The sequence below is a fragment of the Panthera tigris genome, chromosome A1, assembly GCF_018350195.1.
Source record: "Panthera tigris isolate Pti1 chromosome A1, P.tigris_Pti1_mat1.1, whole genome shotgun sequence".
Lineage (NCBI taxonomy): Eukaryota > Metazoa > Chordata > Mammalia > Carnivora > Felidae > Panthera > Panthera tigris.
The window spans coordinates 130,955,590-130,980,168 of NC_056660.1; the positions used below are offsets into that span (position 1 = coordinate 130,955,590).

At 37.3% G+C, this 24,579-nt stretch overlaps 1 protein-coding gene across 3 annotated transcripts in view; it reads left to right on the forward strand.

Moving 5' to 3' along the window:
- The window catches only part of RNF180 (ring finger protein 180), a 209,177-nt gene that overhangs the window by 142,657 nt on the left and 41,941 nt on the right, over positions 1-24,579 (forward strand). For all 3 annotated transcript variants that reach the window (XM_042987623.1, XM_042987631.1, XM_042987629.1), the window contains exon 6: positions 6,028-6,153. In XM_042987623.1, coding sequence (XP_042843557.1) covers positions 6,028-6,153 — 126 coding nt within the window. The remainder of the gene's footprint in view (positions 1-6,027; positions 6,154-24,579) is intronic.

A 24,579-nucleotide genomic window follows, 5' to 3' on the forward strand; every position in this document is an offset into this window, starting at 1 on the left:
TAGTAACTCAGTGGATAGAGATAATAATGAAATTCCCCCCAGATTTATTCCATAGACTGTACCTCAGCAAAATGATTTTAAACTTGTACTGTAACATTCACTGGTTAGGCAATTGTGCTTAAATTAACAGTATTGGATGTGATCTTGATAAAGTAGTTAACACATGAGAAGTTGGGAAGAGGAAGTGGGAAAGGATAAGTAGAAGAAAGGGTAGAAGGAGTTGATACCTATTTTTTTAAGGTAAGTCAAGATATACTGTTGAAAGTTGATCGAAAAAAAGTTGTAGCAGACACTCTTGGTTGCTAATTAGTACCCATTACATCCTTCTTTTCTAATATAACTCTGAGTTTTATTCTCAAGTATTCAACTCTCCTAGACCAGGTGGCTCCTGGGTAGCAGACCCCATCCTTGGCTTCCTTTGCCAGTGATTGGTTTACAAATCTGCATGTGGTCCAGTTTTGACCAGTGACATGAGAAGAAAGTTTGTATTTACTCTTAAGACATGAGATAGAAAAGCCATTCTCTCTCCCATTGTACATAAACAAGAAAGTGTGTAACAGAGATAGTTTTTGGCAGCCATCTTATGAATAAGTGGGGAACCCGCTTGGTACAAAGCCTTTATTTTTGAGAGCACAACGAAGGAAAGAAAAGAACATGAGGTCTTGGGGTGCCTGGGTGGCTCAGTCGGTTAGGCGTCCGACTTCAGCTCAGGTCACGATCTCGCCGTCTGTGAGTTCGAGCCCGACGTTGGGCTCTGTCTGTGCTGACAGCTCAGGGCCTGGAGCCTGCTTTGGATTCTGTATCTCTCTCTCTCTCTCTTTCCCCTCCCCTGCTCATGCTCTGTCTCTCTCTGTCTCAAAAATAAATAAAAACATTAAAAAAAAGATTTTTTTTTAAAAAGACAAGAACATGAGTTCTTGATAACATCATTTAACCACTGAGTCAGCCAGCTTTGAAGCCCACACTACCTTTGGATTTCCTGTTCCATTAAATATTAAATTTACTAATTAGCTAATACAGTTTGAGTAAATTTTCTGTTAGTTTCAACCAAGAGCATCCTAACCAATAAAAGCATACTAATAAAAGGTAGTCAATAAGGAAACTAAAAATGATATAATTCACAAAATTTTGACAGGTTAAAAGATAGTTTAAAAAGACTTAAATCCTCTTGGAAGGACATCAATAATATTTAAAGATAATAAATAGTAAAGAGGTTTCTGGAATGGTTGCATGAGAGGCTCAATCTTTACTCCAATAAAACAGCTATTTAACTGATACCACTATACCACTATTCTTGTAAAAGGTTGTACCATCAAGACCTTGTAGCATTTGGATATCCACATGCAAAAGAAGGGTGACTTTGGAGCCACACCTTACACTGTTTACACATACACAAACATACACAAACACACACACACATGCACGCACACGCACACATGCTAATTAAAATGGAACAAAGACCTAAATGTAAGAGATAAGAATATAAACCTCTTAGAGAAAACATAGGTGTAAAACTTTTTGAAATTGGATTAGGCAATGGGTTCTTAAATGTTGCACCTAAAACACAACCAAAGAAAAAAACAGATAAATTAGACTTTATCAAAGTTGAAAGCTTGTGTGCCTCAAAGGGTATGATAATCAAAAAGATAGTAATAAATGTTGACAAGGATATGGAGAAATTGAGACTCATATATATGTTTGTTAAAATATAAAATGGTGAAGTCATTTTGGGAAACAGTAGGATAAGTCCGGACATGGCAGATTCTAAGTTTGCTTAGGAGATTGGGAAAGTTCTGGTGTGTCCCAAATTAATTAGAGTCCTTTTGTCTTGAAGGTGAGAACGACACCAGTGTAAGCAGGTTTAATCCTTTCAGACCAAGAGCTCCCACATCAGCACCCCAACTCTAGGTCTCTACAGGGAGGTGCTACATGCCACATAAGAGGATCTACAGGCCACCTAAAATCAGCAGGCCAAAGACAGGAAAAGGCCATGGTATATAAGCATTATGTGGGGTAGGAGTCATCCAGGTGAGAGAGGAGAAATCCCTCAGCCAAGGATATCATGGGAAGGTGTCCTATTTTCTTGAATTGACTATCTGACTGAAGCCTTCAAACCAAGCGTGTCACTTCCCCTATTGTGGACTGACACTGAATGATCTTCCTGTAGGCAGTCCTACTACAGACCCAGTATCCATTGATCCAGGATCCCAACCCATGGTTATATAGTAGATGGGAGTGTCCCAGGTATTGCAAAGCGTGCCACAGAGTGAGTGTATCCTACTTCCCAACTGTGAAATGACTCACTGCTGTCCCCCCTCCCCATTCAGATGCACTCAAACCTCAACAAGAATGATTTCCACTCTTGTTCCACCATTTTCCTCCATTCAAACTCCATCTCCATTTTAACCACACACAACCCCATACCCACTACTCTTGTGCCTTTACCGGGCAGAACTAGGTGCTGATGAGCAGATATCCCAGTGAACTCCACTGGAAATAGGAAAAGGAAATACGTAAGTCTTTACCTTATGTATAGAAGTCCCTAACTAAATAAGGAAATGACATTTAAGCTAATCTAGAATTTTAAGCATGGAAGAGGCCTATGATGTTTTCACCAGGGATATTTTGGCTGACCCAATAAATGGGGGATGTTACTGGCATCTAGTCACTAGGGACAGGGATGACAGATATCCTAGAGTGTTTGGGCCAGTCCTGCACAGTGAAGAATTATTCTGTGTTCTGTCTGATTTCCTCATGTCCTGCTGGGATTTGTCCAGGACAGATAACTCATCCCAAAAAATATTGCACTTCCTCTTTTTATCTACTGTGACAGTCTATAATTAATTGGTCATGGTCTATTGTCCCTTTTAAGAGCATTTCACCCTTTCTCTTATTCTCTACCACTAAGTCTGGTCTGTTAATTCTTATGCTAATAATGGTTTTGTTCTTGTGTCCATCCATGCCTCTTTTGTTTTTCTGTTCATTTTGTACAGAATAGTCACTAAGCCTGAAATCCAAACTCATTCTTTCTATCAGTAAGAGTACCTAATTTTGTCTTCCAGTGCAGTCATTCTCAAGCTTTAATTTGTGGATTATTTTTATTATAAAAAAAGAAATATCAAAGTAAGCATAATATTTAGAGCAGTGTTTCTCAAACTGTGTCAGTGAAAACCCACAAACTGTCTTAAAATCTTCAGGGATTAAAAGGCAATGCTTACTTTGCACCTGTGTAAGAGGGGCAAGAAAGTGCCATTTGCCAGGGGCCTTAACTTTCCTGGTGAAACTCATTTTGTACCCCTGTGGTACCACCTTTACAATTTTTACTGTATCTATGTACCACCTGAATTATGTTTTTAAGAAGTTTCCTCATATCAACACACCTTTTTTCTTAAATACTTATATTAGCTTCATCCTTAGCAATGTATTTGTGAATGTATGTGTTTGATGCTCTACTTAATATACTTTTTTTTTCTAATGTACATTAAATAGGTAACTTTTAAATGTTTAAACATTTTCATTCAGTATCACCCAAAATCATTTCACATGTTGCTAGTGTTTTGCAAACCAACTCTTGAACACCAATGACTTATTCTTACAGAGGTTAATCTCCAGAAAACAAAAACAAAAACAGGAACGCTTAAATAGTCCCTGGGGATTGGGAGGGGAGGTAGAAATAAGAAGGAGTAGAACAGATCATTGTCATTTGGTTTTTTGTTTCGTTTTGCCCTTCTATGCTGTTGGATTTTTTAAACCAGAGCTATATGTGACTTTGACAGTTTTAAAAGTAATAAACCAAACTGCATCATTGGCTATGATGTAGTGCACAGGGAAGATGGAATTTCTGTCTTTCTTTCTTCCTTTTTTTTCTTTCTTCCTTCCTTCCTCTTTCTTTCTTTCTTTCTTTCTTTCTTTCTTTCTTTCTTTCTTTCTTTCTTTCTTTTTCTTTTAAATATAATTTATTGTCAGACTGTTTTCCATACAACACCCAGTGCTCATCCCAACAAGTGCCTCTACAATGCCCATCACCCACTTTCCCGTCTCCCCACCCCCCCCCCCGTCAGCCCTCAGTTTGTTCTCAGTATTTAAGTCTTTTTTCACACAGAAGACAGAATTACAGATTCTTCGAAGGCAAGGATGGATGCTGTGATAACCTTTTGAGGATCTAGTAATATATCCCTATCCCTAGGATTTCAAAAGCCTTTTTCTAAATCTTGAAATGTAACTTTACATACAAAATAATAACAGGATGCATCATCACAGTATAAAGTACTTAACATTTTGTCTTTATCTTAGCAAGAGCTCGGTAAATATTGTGGGTAAACTGGGCTTACTTTAATAGATCACCTCTTAGTCTTATAATTCCTCTAGCAGAGGGTAAACTAGCTATTCTTGGGTGATGAAACAGTTACTGAAATGATTCTTGAGTGCTCCAAAGTCATTAAAGGACATCAGTAAGTATAAAGTGATCACAACTGCTTGAGGTGAAAGCTTGGATAAATGCTCTCCCCTGAGAAAGTCGTAATAGTAGCAGATTTCTCCTAGGCGTGAAGGGTTAAAAATGATGATAATTACTTTTTCATTATTCTGGTATAAAATTATGAGAACAAAATATTGTAGCAAATACTAAATGGACTCACTAAATTAAAATGGATAAGTCATTAATTATGGCTTACCTAGATATTAAAATAGGAACTCCTAAATATTAACCTCAGTTCAGCATAAATTGTATAATTATAATGATTCACATATTGTAAAATCTGTAACTCCATTTCAACAGTATCATATTTAGAATTTTGGGTTTGGTTTTGTCCCTGTTCTATATGCCTCTGTCATCATGCTGCATATTTAGCTGGAAAATGGGACTTCCTAAGCAAGATTTTTAGCTTTGAACAGCTTATGAGTAAAGAATATGAAAATGAGGTTTTAATTTATTTTCCGAGGACAAACAGATAAATACTCATCAGTGCTGGATGAGGTATTCCTGGTTGGCCTCCCTTCCCAGCATGCAGAGCTTTTCTGGACCCCAAATTCTATAGGGGATGCACTTACTAGTAGACCTTACAGCCACCCAGGGTGAGAACCTGCGAGTCCTGAAGAGATTTATATTACTGTATTTCTTTGATTCAAACTAGTCCTATTCTACTGAATGCAGGCTATGATAGCAGCTTATCTTTTCCCCTAACTTGTATTGTTCCCTTTAGAGGTGAGCAATTTTTTCTCTATGTGCTTAGGCTTTCCATGGCTCATATAAGAGAGAGTTCAAGTACTTTCTAGAATTTAAAGTGAATATCATCACATCTGTTCTCTGATTGGTCTGTGTTTACTTCCAATGAATATTTTCTTTTTCACTCATAAGGAAGTCTCTGAAAGGTTGAGAATTTGATTCTGCATTTTTTTAAACTTTCTCCAATCATCAGCATTAGATTCAGTAAATTCTTGACCATCACATATAGAATGAACTAAAGAGATGATGAAGTAGGAAAAATTGTAAAAGATTTTTCCCTTTTATCCTCTCTCCTGAGCCAGGATTGTACTCTGGTTATTCTCTTGCTACACCTGTAACACATTTTTCCCTTTTTTGTCTACCTGTTTATTTCTACCTTTTTTTTAAGTTTATTTATTTATTTTGAGAGACACAGAGACAGTGCGAGACAGCATCTCATGACCTGAGACGAAACCAAGAGTCAGTTGCTTAACTGAGCCACCCAGGTGTCCCTGTTTCTATCTTTTAATCTTGAGTCTTATTGAGGGCAAGGACTGGGTTTTTCTCTTTGCTGTCTATGGCATAATAACTGACATAAGAGATTCCCAGTAGATGTATACTGTATGTGTAGACACATCAAAGTTGCATCAAATGTGAATTTGAGGGAATTATGTTCACTTGAATTCAAATTAAAAAGTTTACTCTTGTTTTCTTTCTTAAAGAGATCTAAATTTGTTGTCAAAATACTGTAACAATTTTTCATGCTCTTGCCATTTTAGTCAAATTAACGTCTAAAACTACTGTTTTCTTTTGCTTTACTCTAGAACTGAACAATGCCACAAAAACATTCTTTACTAAAGAGTATTTGAAAATAAAACAAAGCTTTCAGAAATCCAGCTCTGCAAAATGGCCGCTCCCAAGCTGCAGGAAAGCATTCCATCTTTTTGGAGGTAAGGAAACTAATGCAAAAATGTTTGGTAACTTTGTCTAAGGTCTCTTTTTAAAGTGATTTTTTCCTAACTAAAATGTTAGGGGAAACATTTCTGCATTGGTCAGGTTTAAGTAAGGATTTTGCCAAGTATCTTCTTGCTGAAAGCATTAAATATAATAATAATAATAATAATAATAATATATGAAGAAAATAGAAACTGTGTAAGAGCAAAATTTGAGAAAAACACATGATTAAAGTACTTTGCCTTGCTGTCAATAACATTTAATATGATGTTTAATAGATGAATGAAATTCACCTCAAAAGTAACAGATTTGACAAAAGCTGTATTTGACAAAAGCACTAGTATTCTTTATAAAGATCCTGAATAATTCATTATCATAGGTAAGTTGATTTAGTTTTATTATTTTACAGTTGTCCCACAAGTTTATGACAAGTAGCAAATAGCAGAGACTTGGTGTACAGAGCATCTCACAGGTACACAATGGAATAGGAACACCAGTTTCTGGGTTCAGGTTTAACTAGCTGAGTGACCTCAGAAGTGTCATAATAACCTCTTCTTTTGTTTTGATTTTCTCGTATGTAAAATGGGAGTATATAAATGTGTGCAACTGAATTAGTATAGTTGTAAGGATCAAAAGAGCAAATGGGAAAGCACATTCTAAATTATAACTAACTATACTACAGGTAGAAGGAATTAGCAAAATAAGGGCAAGGAAATTTCTGAAACCTTTTTTACCTTTGAGAATTTGTTACCGTGGAATGATAATCATACAATATGGACATAAAATATAATTTCTCCTTTAATAAAACAATGACCAGAGCATAAAATACTGTGTGGTTTTAGTATTTACCACTTGTGATATTATGGGATCTGTTTGGAAAGCTCCAGATAGGATCGTCAGGGAATGGAGCCGGGGAGCTTCTACAATAAGACCTAAAAAATCAGTACCCCACAACATAAACCAAAAGGAGATAGAAATGGAGCCTGTATGGTTGAGGCAAAAAATAAATTGATTTATGAAATCCCTGAGGTACGAAGAAAGTAGTTTAAGGACAAATATAATTTTATAGAGCAGTCTGAATGAAGAAAATAGTTGAAGGACATTTTACAAACATATGCTATTTTATAAAGTAGTAACTGTAGAAACTCATCCACAAATTTGGTATAGACACATTTAGACATATGAAAGCAAATATAAGAAAATGAATTTTCTTGAAAGATCTCATCCCAAAGAAGAGAAAATTTAAAGGATAACTTGTATGCTTTAAAAGATTCCTTTGGATCCTACATACTGCTGTGCACACAAATTTTGAAAAGAATGAAGCACCTTTCTGATAACCCCACAATTTCCTTCACCTTTGTGTATCCTGAGATACTGAAGCTGTAATTTAAACACTACCTTCTTTGTGATTTCATCATATTTGTCCTCCCCGTAAGAGTTCCACAGAACTTAAGTTGTTAAAAGTTTTTACGGAGGAGGTTCAAAGTAGCTTTGTTATATAACCCAACTTAAGAAATATATTACTATCAGAAAAAAAAAAAGAAAGAAAGAAATTACTGTCAAGGGTCTGTGGAGCTAAACAAGAGTTGAGCTGTCAGGCTCAGCCAAAATTGAAAGAGTTAAGCCTTTGATCACTTGGTGCAGTGGTATAAACAAGAGTCTAAAACTGGAGGAAATGCTGATTCTCCTTACCTCAATTCCATTTTGGAACAGTGCACTGATCCAGATTCAGGCAGATCAGCACACATGTTGAGATCATCTGACTAATGAGGGGTCCCTAAACAAAAGGCAGTGGCAGTTTTAGCCCTGAAGGTGTTCGTAGGGGGAGGGGGGAGGGGTGGCAGTCAGCTAAAAGCAAAAAAGCACTGGGTGCTACTTAAGGGGGCGGGGTGGGGGGGGGTGAAGTGTGTCTTCAAGTTTCCCTGTTCTACCCCTTTTAAAGGGGTCCCATTAGAGGCACCTGAACAAGCCTTCTGCCCACGGCCTCATAGAAAGAACCTAGGAATGCCGGTGTTGGGCCTAGGGATGTAAATATGTAAAAGAGCATCACTGGCCAGGGAGACATAAGGGCAGTTTGTCCTGTAAAGTCTGTCAGGTAAAGCTTCTGTGTTTGCTTATGGTCAGGCCTGAAAAACCATTCATAGGATTTTAATCATAAACCAGACTCCTTATTTGTCTGTATTCCTGAATCACCTTCTGTCCTTTTTGTTTACTTCGTGTTCCTCTGAATTTTGCATTATTTCTTTATACAAGTACACACATGTATATTTAATCAATGCTATTTACTTTTGCTTGTTTTTTTTTAACTTTGTAGTGGTAACAGTATATATAAATTCCTCTACATTTGCATTGTCACTTAGCATTATATTTCTTGGATCCATCCATTTCAGTCCATTATATGAATGTGGCACAATCTATCCATTTTCCTGTTGATCAACAATAGAGTTAGCCAGTTCTTTATTATAAACAGCTGCTATAAACTTTCTTTTCTTGTCTACTGGAGCATGAGAGTTCCTCTAGAATAAATGTGGGTAGAATACTTCTGGGTCATAAAAAAAGCACATTTTTACCTTGATTACCTAAACCAAATCATTTTCCTAAATGCCAGTACTGATTTATCATCACCTTTGTCTGCCACATTCGGTGTTTTCAGTCCTTGAGATTTTACCAGTCTGATAGGTATAAAATGGTATCTCATTGGGGTTCTAATTTCAATTTCCTGATTACTAATGGGGAATAAACATAGCTTTATATGCATATTGGCAATTGAGTTTTTTTCATCTGTGGAATCCTATATAAATTTTGTCCATTTTCCTATTGATGGTATTTTTCCTGTTAGTTTTTGAGAGTTTTAAACTATTTTCAGAGCATACTCCTTTTTCTCTTAATAATATGAATAGCAGCTATCATTTCCCAGTTGTGGTTTGTATGTTCTCATTATGATCTCTTTAATAAATTGTGGCTTCGCATTTGCTTCATCATCTTTCCAGTCTGTATTATCTGCCTTATGAAATTCTTCTCTATCCCCAGTGTCATACAGGTATCTTCCTGTATATTTTTCAAATAGTCTAAAGGTATTTGGAATTGACTTGTATTGTTGTTTTCTAAGTTTTGTGAGGGTTTTTGTTTGTTTGTTTTGCTATATTGTAGATAGGGATTCAATAACTTTGGCCTTTTTTCCTATTTACTTTAGCTACCATTTGTTGAAAATAATTCATCATTTCCCCACTGATGCACATTGCTAGTCTGTCATATATTAAGTTTCCATGTATGTGGGTCTATTTCTGAGGTCTTTATATGGTTCTCTTGGTCTTTTTGTCTAATTCTTGGCCAAAACCATACTTTTTATTAAGTATAATTGAAATACAATGTTATGTTACTTTCAGGTGTATAACATAATGATTTGACAATTCTGCTCTTGGTTGTCTTTTTCCTTTGCCACTTTAAATACATCATGCTATTCTCTTTTGGCTTGTAAAGTTTTTGCTAAAAAATCAGATGATAGCCTTATGGGGTTTCCCTTGTATATAACTGTTTTCTTTTCTCTTATTGCTTTTAAAATTCTCTCTTAATCATCACTTTTTGCCATTTTTATTAATGTGTCTTGGTGTAGACCTTGTGGTTCATCTTGTTAGGGGCTCTGTGCTTTCTGGACTGGGATATCGGTTGAGAAGTTCTCAGGTATTTTTTTCTTATTCCTCTTTCTCTTTCTCTTCTCCTTCTGGGATCTCTGTAGTGCAAATGTTATTATTCTTGATAAGGTCACAGTTTCTTTAATCTGTTCTCCCTCTTTCTGCCAGTCAGCTTCATTGCTTTCCAGTACCCAGTCTTCCAGATTGGTGATCCGTTCTTCTGCATTAACTAATCTGCTGTTGATGCCCTCTAGTATGTATTTTATTGAATTCATTATTGAACTCATCAGCTCTGACTGGTGTTTTTAATATTGTCTGTCTCTGTATAATTTCTCAATGATTTCATCCACTTGTGTCTTAAGTCCAATGAGTATCTTTAAGACCATTAATTTTTTTATTAAATATTTTATTTTAATTCCAGTGTAGTTAACATACAGTGTTATATGAGGTGCATGTGTACAATATAGTGATTCAACAATTCCCTATGTCACCCAAGTGCTCATCTCAACAAGTACCCCCCTTAATACCCATCCCTCATTTCACCCATCCCCCACCCACATTCCGTCTAGTAACCATCAGTTCTCTACAGTTAAGAGTTTGTTTCTTGTTTGTCTCTATCTTCTGTTTTTTTGCTTTTGCTCATTTGCTTCCTAAATTCTACATATGTGTGAAATCATATGGTATTTGTCTTTGTCTGACTTATTTCACTTAGCATTATACTCTCTAACTGCATCCATGTTGTCGCAAATGGCAAGCTTTAATTCTTTTTTTATGGCTGAATAATATTCCATTGTATATGTATACCAACCACATCTTCTTCATTCATCTGTCGATGGACTTTTGGGCTGCTTCCCTAATTTGGCCATTGTAAATAATACTGCCATAAACATAGGGGTGCATGTATTCCTTTGAATTAGTGTTTCTGTATTTTGGGGGTTGATACCCAGTAGTGTAATTACTGGATCATCGGGGAGTTCTGTTTTTAACTTTCTGAGGAACCTCCATACTGTTTTGCACAGTAGCAGCACCAGTTGGCATTCCCACCAACAGTACAAAAGGTTCCTTTCTCTCCATATCCTTACCATTATTTTTTTCTTAAGTTTTTGGTTTTTGCCTTTCTTACAGGTGTGAGGTGATATCTCATTGTAGTTTTATTTTACCTTTCCTTGATGATGAGCTATATTGAGGATCTTTTCAGGTTTCTTTTGGCCATCTTTGTGTCTTCTTTGCAGAAATGTCTATTAATGTGTGACCATTACTTTTAATTCTTAGTCAGAAGTACTGCTTATCTCTGATTAATTTAGCTCTTTTACTGTGATTTTATTTATTGTTCTTTCATTTGGGATATATTCTTCTGTCTCCTTTTGTCTCACTCTCTATGTTTGTTTCTGTGTATTAGGTAGTTCACCTGTCTCATGATATGGAAAGTAGTGTCCTTGTATGGAAGAGGTTCCATGATTCCCTATAATGCAATTCCCCCTGGTCACCACAGCCAGGCACTCCAGGAGTGTCTCTTGTGTGGGCTGCATGTGCCTTCCTATTATGTCTGAGCCATGATTATCTTCAGCCAGCTGCAATGACCAGCTTTGCTTGCTGTAGGCACACTGGGCAGGGTTTGCTCCTTGAGTGGTTGAGAGGCCCATGTGCCGAACAGGGAGCTTATTGGGAGGTCGGTTAGCACACAGCCTAGCCATCTACGGTTAGCCTCTCTGCCATAGCTGCAGGCCTACTGGAGGGCAGGGTTTGTTCCCTGTAGAGCCAGCTAAGAGGCCCAGTGGCAGACAGTGCAGGCATAGTGGTGTATGGGGTTATCTCCCTCCCTTTCCAGGGCAGGATGCCTTTCGCAGTGGCACCATTTTGGCAGGGGCCGCCTGCAGGATGTGTTAGGGCTAGAGCTGCTTTGGACGAATGCCTGCCAAGGCAGATGAGTTGGGTTGGACAGGTTGGCAGGGGAACGCTATGGCAGGGCACACAGTGCCATCAAGGTAGATCAAGAGTGTAACCACTGGTTCCACCTATCTAGGCTGGTGGAGAGGAAGAGAAATGGTGACCACCAGTACTTCCGTTCCCTGACAAATCCACAGATCCCTGCCCCTCTGGCACACATTCTAAGATTAGTCAATAAAACTTCTTCATGTATACCCCAAGCACTTTTCAAATTGCTGCTTCTGTGCTGTGTCTCAGGGTAAATGATTTAGTTTGCTGGCCTTTTAAGGGTGGGGACTCAGTTTTCTATCACCCTCTGGCTCTCTGGGGGAGTTAAGCCCACACTGATTTTTAAAGCTGCCGTATGTAAGCCCTGCTAGTTTTTAAAACTAAATATTATAGGGAGTCATCTTCTCAGTGCAGGACCCCAGTGCCTAGGTTGCCTGGCATGGGGTCTGATCCTCTTATTTTCTATGCTTGTGATGTCCCTTCCATGTGTTGCTGGTCATGCAGGGACTTTAGTTCCCAACAATGTCCACCCCTCCTATCCTTTTCAGTGTGACCATCTTTCTAGTTTTAGCTCTGGAAGGTCTATTCTGCTAGTCCTCAGGTTGTTTTCAGGGTTAGCTGCACAGATGCAGTTGTTATCTCATCATGTCCATGGAACAAGGTGAGCTCAGGATTCTTTTTTTTTCTTTTTTTTTTTTTGAAAGAGAGAGAGCACTAGTTGGGGGAGGGGCAAAGAGAGAGAGGGAGACCCTGAATCTGAAGCAGGCTCCAGCCTCTGAGGTGTCAGCACAGAGCCTGATGCAGGGCTTGAACCCATAAACCGTGAGATCATGACCTGAGCCGAAGCTGGACGCTTAACCAACTGAGCCACCCAGGTGCCCCTGAGCTCAGGATTCTTTCTCCACCCTTTTTCCAAAACCTCAGTACTGTACTGTGTTAGTTACTAAAGCTTTATAGTAAGTCCTGATGTCCCCTTTCAAACTTGTTATGCTGTAAGAGTGTCTTGTTTTTTGTGTGGGCTTTTTGTGGGGTTTTGTTTTGTCTTGTTTTTTGGGGTTTTTTTTGTTTTTGTTTTTTGTTTTTTTTTTTGTTTTTTGGTTTTTTTTTGGCTCTTTGAATTTTAGAATTATCTTGCCAAGTTCTATGTAAAATTACATTGGATTGAAGGAGAGATGTCTTATTCAATGTATGGGTCAATTTGTAAAGAATTGACATCTTATAGCAATAAACAGCTCTCCCTGTCTACTAACTAGTTTGTAATCTTCTTTTATTTAGATCTTCTAAATCTTTAATACCATATGATAAAACTTTATAATTTTCTTTACAAATGTCTTAGACATCTTTTGGTTAGATTTATTTCTATGTACTTGCTGTGTTGTTGTCTTCTCCTTTTCTGAACCTTGAGTGCAGAGTTGGACCAGTTGTACTTCTTAATTAACAGCATACTGTCATCACTAGACCACATTCATTGGTTTCCTTTTATCCCCATATTCTACTTCCCATTAAGTTTGGTTTACCTTTTTGTTTGTATTCTTATATAATGTTATGTTATTTTTTATATATTTCATATATATATGAAATATATAAAGGGCGCCATTCATATATTTTAATTAATGGAGATGGTATTATATATTGCATTCTATTTCTTTTTTTATACCAAGCTTTTAGATCTGTCCCCGTGGCTATGTGTACCTCTAATCCATGGGTTCTAATTCATGCTCTCCTAAGGTGTGTGTCTACCACATTTTATCTATGCACTGACTGGAATACAGAATACTTTCTACTCCCTGCCACTGCATATAACTTTAATGAATATCCTAATGTGAACCATGTGAATATTTATTTAGTATGTAGAATTAGGAGCAGAATATCTGCATCATAGAATATAAATACACCTAACTAGAGTAAATAGTGCCAACAGTTCTCCCAAGTGACCAACATAGATATCTGTTAACAGTGTGTGAGGGTCGGGAAAAATTAGAACTCTGGAAAATGACAAATGTTAGCAGAGTAAAACTTAGGAACCCTCATTATTTTAATTTTTGTTTATCTGATCTCTGATAAGTTGAAATGACTTCAAATGCTTGTTAGTCTTTGGGATGCTTGTTTTTAAAATGCTTTGCTCATTTTTCTAAGGGGGTTTTTGCCTTTATCATTTTTCCCAAATTTCTTGCATATTCTAGGTATTAATTGCTGATCAACTTTAGACATTACAGATTTTTATCCCATTTTATTATCTGTGTATTATTTATGTTGTCCTTTATTGAAAGAAATACGTTGATGCAATTAAAACCACCCTACTTTTGTCTTACTGTGTTTTGAAGTTCCCACATCACAAATGTCTCTTAAGGTTTTTTTTTTTATATATATATTAACTTTATAGTTTTACCTCCTCACTTAGGTCTTTATATAGAATCCACCCCTTACATTGTATTACAGAGTATTCTATCTTTCTTTAAATAATATCTCACTTTTCTGAATATTACACAGTGGTGCTGGGTTTTTAAAAATTATTCCATAATTATTGTTGTATAAAAATGCAATTGTGTGGGATATTGACTTCATATTTAACAACCTTCCTAAATTATGTTCACTCTCATTACAGGGTTTGGAGAGCTTTCAGTGAAGACAATCATATCTGTCTTATCTGTAAATAAAGACAACTTTGTATCTTTCAGTCTAATACACTTTTTTCTCTTTTATCTTTCCATACTTTCTGAGCTAGGACCTCTGTTTGATTTTTAATAGGAAAAGTGATAGCAGCATTTCTGATGTTAAAATATGCACTTTTAATATTTACCAGTAAATAGAATGTTGCTCTTTGTTTTTGGTGGATACTCTATATTAGGTTTTAAGAAATTTACCATCTGTTCCGAATTTGCTAATAATTTTGTCTTGAATAGATTTTTAATTTTGTGATTTTTTTCAGCATTTCTTGAAATGATTATAATGGCTTCACTTCATCAATCTGTTAATGCATTGGATTCCATTAATAGATTTTAATAGGTTTTCTAATGTGAAGCTGCTGGTGTATTCCTGGGGTAATGCAATATGATCATTTTTGTGCACTGCTAGACTTGGTTTGCTAAGATTTTGGCCTGAGATTTTTACATCTATATTTATGAGTAAGATTACCTCTGTTTCCATTTTCAAAATATGTTTGTCAGGGCGCCTGGTTGGCTCAGTCGGTTAAGCGTCCGACTTCAGCTCAGGTCATGATCTCACGGTTTGTGAGTTGGAGTCTCACATCTGGCTCTGTGCAGACAGGGTGCAGCCTGCTTGGGATTCTGTCTCTCTTCCTTTCTCTCTCTCTGCCCCTCCCCCACTTGTACTCTGTCTCTCTCTCTCTCTCTCAAAAATAAATATTGAAAAAAGTTTGTCAATTTCTTCTTGAGTCATTTTATATAATTTATCTTTTTGACAGAAATTTGTCCATTTTTTGTTTTAACATTTGTTAACAAAAAGTTATTTATATCTTTTCATCTCTCCTGTATCTAAAGTTGTTTTCTTTATATTATTATTATTTGCTCATGCCCTGGGTTTCTTTTTTTTTTTTTTTCCCCAATCTTGCTAGATAATTTTCAAATTTTATTATTCTTTTTAAACAACAAATTTTTAAAATTGACTCTATTGTATCTTTACTTTCCCCTTCATTAATCTTTGCTCTTTATTACATCCTTATTGCTGCTCTCTTTGGATTTATTCTATCCTTTTTATGACATATTAAGGTGGCTTTTTAGGTCATTAATTTGTATCCTTTTTACTTTAAAAATTTTTTAATGTTTATTTTTGAAAGAGAGAGAGAGAGAGAGAGTGAGAGAACAAGCAGGAGGGGCAGAGAGGGGAGGGAGACACATAACCCGAAGCAGGTTCCAGGCTCTGAGCTGTCAGCACAGAGCCTGATGCAGGGCTTGAACCCACGAACCATGAGATCATGACTTGGGCTGAGTCAGATACTTCAATCCACTGAGCCACCCACCTATCCTTTTTACTTTTTAAGAATTATTGTTTCAGGCCATAAATTTCCTTCTCAGTGATCCTATACATTAGGATCATATTTGAAAATTGGAGTCTGTGATTCCCATAGTTATAGCACCCTCCTCAATGTGCCATGCCATCCTGCCATGTTAATGGTTTCCCTAAGACTCTTGAGCCTAGTTTTCTGAGATCAGTAAGAGGAAGTAAGGTGGGAGAGGGATCTTATGTGAAAGAATACACATTCCCAAAGATGCCTTCGGATCCACAAAATCCGTGCTGTTTCCACAAAAATAAAACATTTTAACATAATTTTAGATTTACTAATCAATAAGGTTCATATAAACTCTTACTGAATTCATTCAGCCATGTCGCTAACTCACACTTAATAGAGTAGACCCGTTCCTTTTTTCCCTATCAAGTAGTGTCTTGGAAATATTGATGAGTTAAGCTAACATGTTTTAAATGTTTTTTTTCTTACATGTCATATTTTATGCATGTATACATAAAATGGGTAACGTGGAAAGGAATGGAAGTATTCTAGATAATATAAAGCTGGCACTTTATATCTGCTGTCAGGTGCTGGTTGTAGTGATGACTGTCAGTCATTGTTCGCTTAGCTGAAGTGTCTACCATTTGCATGTATTGCATCCTCAGTTTATCTTATCCGGTTGGCATGATTTCCAGCCATGCCATGTTGCTTGGTTCCCTAAGAAACCACTTTTGCATAAATATACATGTAATGCTAACCAGCTAAGAGATTTTACCAAGATCTTTTGCAAAAAACAAAATTTCCATGCTCATTTTTTTTCTTGGTATACTCAAGTCAAAGAAATGGAAAAAAAAAGTCATGACATAAAACTCTATGTCTTAATCTTTCTGGCAGTAATAAAAACATGGAGCTGAAATTCAGGTGTCTGAGATCTCTTTATGACAAATTCATCCATTTCTTGTAAAAGCCTGGGGATCTATTTATGACAAATTCATCCATTTCTTGTAAAAGCCTGGGGAATTGTTTTATTTGGTCATAATTTTATCCGATGGTGTTAGAATAATTCTGCAAGTCTACACATGCTCAATATAAATGAAGGAATATCCACATGGAAAAGAATGCTTATCTCTAATAGAAAACAAAACAATACATGCTCCAGCAGCAGGAGTTTGAATATAACCCAGAAATGTTCTTTCTCAGAAAGTTGGAGTTAAGTCAGAGAAATTTTAAAATAGGCTACAGACTTGGTGCTGCCTTTTAGCAGAAAGTGCACTAACCTTTACATTTCCTCTGAAACTGGAATAATTTTATTCACAAGGTAATTTTTTGAAAGATCTTACATCCAAAGTATCTTTTCCTTTCTGCTTATTTTCCAGTGGCAGAATCAGACCCTGTTTTTGCTGTAGATTTACTTATGAGTTTAAAATTTATTTCAGAAGCCAGCGAAGTGTCAAAGCCTGACAGTATCGTAAACTACTTTAAAAATAACTAGCTATATACATTCCCATTAAAATGTAAATTATAGATTATAAGGAGTTAGAGAGGATCCATAATGTAACTGCTCCAGCCAGTACAAAATGACCTCAACAGTCACACTCAGAGATGACTTCTGTACTTTGCTTCTCACAGGCAGTGATAGGGAGCTCACTACCTGTAAAAGGAAGTTTGTACATTTCACCAACTCTATCAGACAAATCCCTTTGTTGAATAAAATCTGCCTTCTCACAGTTTTCTTTTATTGGTTCAGGTCTGTCTTAATCTCTCTTCATGGAACTGTTCTTAAACTATACAAAGACACATTTGATGTTGTTTGCTAGTCTTCATTCCACACATGAAATATTCACATTCCTTCAACTTCCTCATGGAACCTGGTTTCTAGGTCCTAGTTGCTTGTTTCAGAGATAGTAACAGAACTGGAAACTATGCCCTTTGGAAACTAGATACTAATAAAATAAACTGAGGATGAAGTATCTAGAGGTAGTAGTTTTTTCAGGGGAAGGAACTAAGATCGACAGAATCATAAGTAAAACTACTACTTGATAAGAGATGTAAAGTGCTAACTCATGATTATTTAGAATACTTCCATCCTTTTCACGTGACCCAGTATTATTCAGCTGTTGGGTCAATGAATCCATGGTCTCTATGTAAGGGAAAATAGTTCACTTTGGCATTGAAATCAAAATTAGAACATCTTTTACTTCTATATTAAATTAAGAATCCAAATTAATTAAAATACAAATTGTACATTTTGTTCAAACATCACCATTTCATAGTTCTTATTTTGAAAACTACCAGCACTTTCATTCTCTCACTCTGTCTCACCTCTCTCACATGCACACACACAAATTTCATCCTGTTTATCATTTTGCATATACATAACTTGCTTTAATTCCCTATGAAGTTGGATGTTGGCAGACAATACTACCTTCATTTACAAACACTTGGATATATAACATTAATGTATACATATTCACATTTAAAAACATTTAAAACCTACCCCCAAAGACCACGGGACATCTGAAATTAGCACTAGAGACAAATTCTCATGGTGGTTGCTGCACCTAACCTTGGCCCTGATCTGACAATTTGAAATGCTTTTCCTAATACCAATGCATTCCATAACTACCATGCAGAATATATGACAAGAAGTTAAACTGCTGAAACATGAAGTAAGATGATTCTGGTACTGGATGGACACTAGATTTTTTGAACCTCTGATTAAGCTAGAGAGGAAGTAAAGGAGCTTAGCACAGCCAAATTCAAACTGGATTGTCAATGTCTAATAAATGGTGTTATTTAATTATAAAAAAAGATTTCAGCAATGTTGAAGTGTTGCAATGTTTGACCACTGGATGACTGCTTTGTTGGCGCAATGGGCAATATATGTATTGACTGTGAATCATCCTGGGAATCTGTGGTCAATTTTGGAATAAAAAATGAAGATTAAGGAGGTGGACCTTAAGAGTGGTAATGGAAAACTTAATCCATCACTGAGATACCTAATGATCACTTTAACCTATTCTATGATCACGGTGTGTGGCATAGTCTTATGAGTGACGACAGAGGTAGGCAGAGAACTTAAAGGTACTCTGAGGATGATTCTGGGTCAGTGCAATGGCTGCAAGTTATTGTTTGTGTTTTATTACACCTTTTATCCCAAATGATCAGAAAATGTGAAAAATCTTAGTAAACCTCTACTGTTTTATAGACCTGTCACATATTTGAGATACAGTGGCAAAAGGGGATGCAGGGCTATTCTCTCTTGGTTCAGCACTGGAAGAATAGCAATCTCATTTGATCATAAGCAAAAAAATGGATGTGACAGATGAGAAGACCAGATTCAGACCACAACAATGAGAAAACAGCCGTAGAACCCTGAAAAATAGCAGGAATAGATACAAGTCAAGTTTATTATTTCTGGTAATGACAGCAGTGGAGATTTCTTCTTCTAGGATATAGAAGATATAAGAAGGTATAGTAAAAAATAATAAATGATGGGAAGAATCAGCCTCACCGGACAGCATCTTGGGGGGGAGGGATGATAAATTACAAAAATCATATTAATAAATCAGAGAGCTATGGAATTTAAGAAAGCAAACAGAATTAAAATTCCAGTGTGGACAAAGTCCCCCAAGAAAGCTAATATTGCCAGCTATTTGCATGACTGGGAATATTTCCTAAGTCTGGGAATTACCTCAGGATCAGTCTTGCCATAGGCAGAGGAGGACTCTACTAGGAGTAAGAGAAATGAGCAGAGGTTTTGATAACCATATGGACTGACATGTCAGAATGGAAGAAGAGTCCAAACATTTGGCCAGTTTTCCCCATGATCCATTTGCTAAGAGCTGTGGCAGTACTAGAGACAAAGTCGTTGGCACCAAAAAGCAATTTCCTGCAGTTTTAGAGTTTAACAATCGAGTCATAATATAGAAAGGGATCGGCAACAAATCCATAATAAGAATTCTCTTTAAGACATTTCCCTTATTTTATTTTATTGATTTTATTTTAGTTGTAATTCCAGCCTAGTTAACATAAGTGTTATATTAGTTTCAGGTGCACAGTATAGTAATTCTTCGGTACCGTACAGTGCTCATCACGATACATGCCCTACTCTTGATCCCCTTTACCTATTTCATCCACCCCTTTCTACCTCCCCTCTGGTAACCGTCAGTTCCTCATAGTTTGGAGTCTGGGTTTTTTCGCTTGTCTTTTTTTTCTTTGTTCATTCTTCTTTCTTAAATTCCACATGAGTGAAATCATACGGTATTTGTCTTTCTCCGACTGACTTACTTCACTGAGCATTATACTCTCTAGCTCTTTGCACATTTTTGTAAATGGCAAGATTTCATTCCCTTTAATGGCTGAGTAATATTCCATTGTATATGTATACTGCATCTTTATCCATTCATCTTTCCATAGACACTTGAGTTGCTTCCATAATTAAGATATTGTAAATAATTCTGCAGTAAGTATACAGATGCATATATATTTTTATTATATGCATAATATATATATAATATAAAAAATGAGTGTTTTTATATTCTTTGGGTAAATACCTGGTAGTGGAATTACTGGATCAAATCGTAATCCTAGTTTTAAATTTTTGAAGAACCTCCATACTGTGTTCCACAGTGTCTGCACCAATTTGCATTTCCACCAACAGTGCACACGGGTTCCTTTTTCTCCACATTCTTGCCAACACTTGTTTCTTTGTTTTTTATTTTAGCCATTCTGAGAAGTGTGAGGTGGTATCTCCTTGTGGTTTGGATTTGCATTTCCCTAATGATGAGTGATGTTAAGCATCTCTTCATGTATCTTTTAGCCATCTGTATTTGTCTTCTATGAAGAAATGTCTCTTCATGATTTCTGCCCATCTTTTAATTAGATTGTTTGGTCTGGGGATGTTGAGTTGTATCAGTTTTTTTATATATTTTGGATACTAATCCTTTATCAGATATGTCATTTGCATAGAGGTTATCCCATTCAGCAGGTTTTCTTTTAGTTTTGTTGACACTTTGCTTTCTGTGCAGAAGCTTTTTATTTTGATGTAATCCCAATAGTGTATTTTGCTTTTGTTTCCCTTGCCTCAGGAGACATATTCAGAAAAATGTTGCTATGGCCAATGACAGAGAAATTACTGCCTGTGCTCTTTTATAGCATTTTTATGGATTGAGGTCTCACATTTAGGTCTTCAATCCATTTGGAATTTATTTTTGGGTATGACATAAGAAAGTGGTCCAGTTTCATTCTTTTGGATATAGTTGTCCATTTTCCCCAATACCATTTGTTGAAGAGATGGTCTTTTTCCCATTCCAAGTACTATGATGAATAAAAGTGTTTGGAGTGGAAATCTTTGTCTTGCTCCTGATTGTAAGAGAAAAGTTCTCAGTTTTTACCATTGAGTATGATGTTAGCTGTGGGTTTTTCATATATGGCCTTTATTAGGATGAGGTATGTTCCCTCAAAACCTACTTTGTTAAGGGTTTTTATCATGAATGGATGTTGTAATTTGTCAGATCCTTTTTCTGCATCTGTTAAGCTGATCATATGGTTTGTATCCTCTGTACTATTTTCGAGGTAGACCTGTATTGCTATAAACATCTCTCTTAGGACACCATTTGCTGAAACCCAAAGACTTTGGACCACTGTGTTTTCATTTTGATTTGTCTCCATATATATGTCTGTTACTCTCTTCTCTCATGGTCTGTGGGCTTTCCTTAGTGAAATACCTGATTCCTTTTTATTTTTTGCATATCTGTTACTGGTTTTTCTTTTATGGTTACCATTAGGTTTGTATATAATATACATATAGCAGTCAGTATTAAGTTGATGGTCACTTAAGTTTGAACCCATTCTGATTTTTCTCCCACGTTCTAGGTATATAGTGTCATACTTTACATCTTTTTATTTTGTGAATTCCTTGACTGATTTTTGTAAGTACCCCTAATTTTACGGTTTTTCTTCCTCCTACCCTTCTTATTCCTTCTTATGGTCTTTCCTCTCTACTCAAAGAATCCCCTTTAATAGTTCTTGTAGGGCTGATTTAGTGGTGGTGAATTGTCTTAACTTTTGTTTGGGAAATTCTTTCTCTCACCTCCTATTCTGAATTATAGTCTTGGTAGATAGAATATTCTTGGTTTCAGGGTTTTTTCTTGCAGCATTCTGAATATATCATGTCATTCCCTTCTGACCTGCAGAGTTCTTGCTGAAAAAGTCACTATTTGTCTCTTGTTCTTTTTAAAAATCTCTTTATCACTACTTTTTGCCATTTCAATTACTATATGTCTTGGTGTGGAACTCTTTGGGTTGATTTTGTTGAGAGCGATCTGTGCCTGTGGGATCTGGATTTATGTTCTTTCTCCAGATTTGACATGTTTTTACCTATTATTTCTTCAAATAAGTTTTCTGACCCCTTTCCTCTCTCTTCTCCTCAAGAAATCTCTATAGAATGTGAATGTTATTATGCTTGATAGTTTCACTGAGTTCTTTAACTTACTATTTTTTTTTTCTCTCACCTGTCAGCTTGATTGCTTTCCTTTACTGTCTTCTCCAGGTCACTTAGCCATTCTTTGGTTCCTCTAATCTATTTATTCCATCCAGTGTGTATTTTAAATTTCAGTTTTGAGTTCTCATCTCTAGTTCTTTTTTATGTCTTCTATGTCTTTATTATGTCTTCTATCTCATTGATATCCTCCACATTTTTCTCAAGTCCAACAAGTATCTTAATGACAACTATTTTAAATTCTCAATTGAGTATATTACTTATCACTGTTTTATTTAGCTCTGTTGCTATGGTTTTATCCTGTTCTCTCATCTGAGATACATTCCTCTGTCTTCTTATTTGTCTTATTCTCTGTACACTCTGTTCTGTGTGTTAGGAAAGTCCGCTACATCTCTTGCTGTTGAAAGTACTGAGCTTATGAAGAAGAGGTCCTGGAGTGCCCTGCCGTGCAGTGTGCCCTGTTCACCAGAACCTGATGCTTCAAGGGTGTCTCCTGTCTGTGCTCTGTGTGTCCTAGTATTGTGGCTTCTGTCTGCAATGGCTCTCTATGCCTGTTGTGGGCAGCGTCTGGTCCCTGTGTTGTTAGTGGGCCTGTCTTGGGCCACACTGGGCTTGAGTTGCGTCAGCCCAGGCATTTGCCAGAGAGCTGGTAGCACCTAACTACAGAGTGCTTTCCCTGTGTTGGTGGGGCCTGCAGTCTGACCAGATGTCCCCAGCCCTCTGCTGGGGCCGCAGTTAAACTGGTGCATGTGCCTGTCTCCCCCACTCCCCGAGGCAGGAGTCACTTTGGAGCGGTGCTGGCTTCTGTCAGAGCTACTGGCACACTGCCAGGTTTGTAGCACTGCTTTGGGTGGGCTCTGGCCAAGGAAGTATTGAAGGGGTCAGGTCCACAGGAGAACATAAGGATAGGGCCTGTGGTGTTAGCAAGGTTTGTGTGGGTCTGCTGTGGGAGGGGACTTGGAGTAGCTTTAGTAGACTCCTAAAGTGGCAAGGCAGGAGGGGGTGAGTGTGCAGGAGAGTGTGGGGGCAGGGCACACAATGCCAACAGGGTCCACTAGGAGAGGGCACGTGCAGCTGCACAGATCTCCTGCTGAGGCCACCTGGGTTGGAGGGGTAGATCTGCAGACATGCACAGGGGCAGTCCACTCTGGTCGTTAGTAAGCTGCGTGGACAATGTTTGCACTGTGCCAGTTCCCGCAGGTGTCAGTGTATCGAGGCTGCAGGGAGGTAAAGAGCATCCGCCAGGTCTTTTGTTGTTGGAGAAGTCTCCCAAAGATCCCTGCCCCTTCCACACATGCTCTGAGGTTAGTAAACACACCTCCCTCCCATATAGCCCATGGGTTTTCAAAACTGCTGCTTCTGTGCTGTATCTCAGTGGGGCTGTTTGTTTTGCTGTCTCTTTAGGAGTGAGGACTCCTTTTCCTCTACCCCTCCCAGCTCTCCAAGAGCTGAGCCCACTGATTTTTAAAGTCCCAGGGCTTAAGCCCCAATGATTGTAAGAACTCATGAAATTATGCCCCTCTGGCTTTCAGGTGCAAATGTTGGGGAGATTTGCCTTCCTCATGCAAGTTCCCTGTATCTGGGGTGTCTGGTGTGAAGGTCCGTTTCTCTCCCCACTCTGGACCTGCAGCATCCCACCCTCCCACAGATAGTCCCACAAGTCTGTTTAGCTTTCCCCCATACCTCCACCTTTCCTACCCTCTTTGATGTGGCCTCGTTTCTATGTTTAACTGTGGAGAGTCTCTTCTGCCATTTTCTGGATTGTTTACCCTGAGGTGTTATTTTTAGTTGTATTTGTGCGATGAGGTGAGCTTAGGCTCCTCCTACTCCACCATCTTCCCCAGAAGTCTGACACTTCCCTTATTTTAAACATTTTAGGAAAAAAGTCTAAAGAGTTCCATTTACAACCTCTGAAAAGCAGACCTTTCAGGCTAGCAGAGATGGAGACCTACTGAACTCTTAACTAAAATACCAGAGGACCATGCTTAAGGAGGAGTGACCTGAAAAAAAAAGTACAAATCTCCTGTAATCGTGGGGCTTAGGAGATAAAGTCCCATTAAAGGACTCAGCATGCAAAAAAAAAAAAAAAAAAAAAAAAAAGTAGGATAGGCCTTGCCCTTAAGCCATTTGAAATCAGAGGGAGACTATATGTGAAAGCTGCAACCTAACTTCACCTCCACTCCAGCTTATTAACTATTGGGTTCCGGTGATCAGCCCCTCACCCTATCTGCTTGACAAGAGTCAACCCTCTTGGGATGGAAACTCTATCTACTTCAGTCTCCATGAATCATTTATACAAAAAGAATTATGAAAAAAAAAAAAAAAGAATTATGAGACATGCAAAGGTTAGGAAACTGTGACCAATGATCAAGAGAGGAAGCAGGAA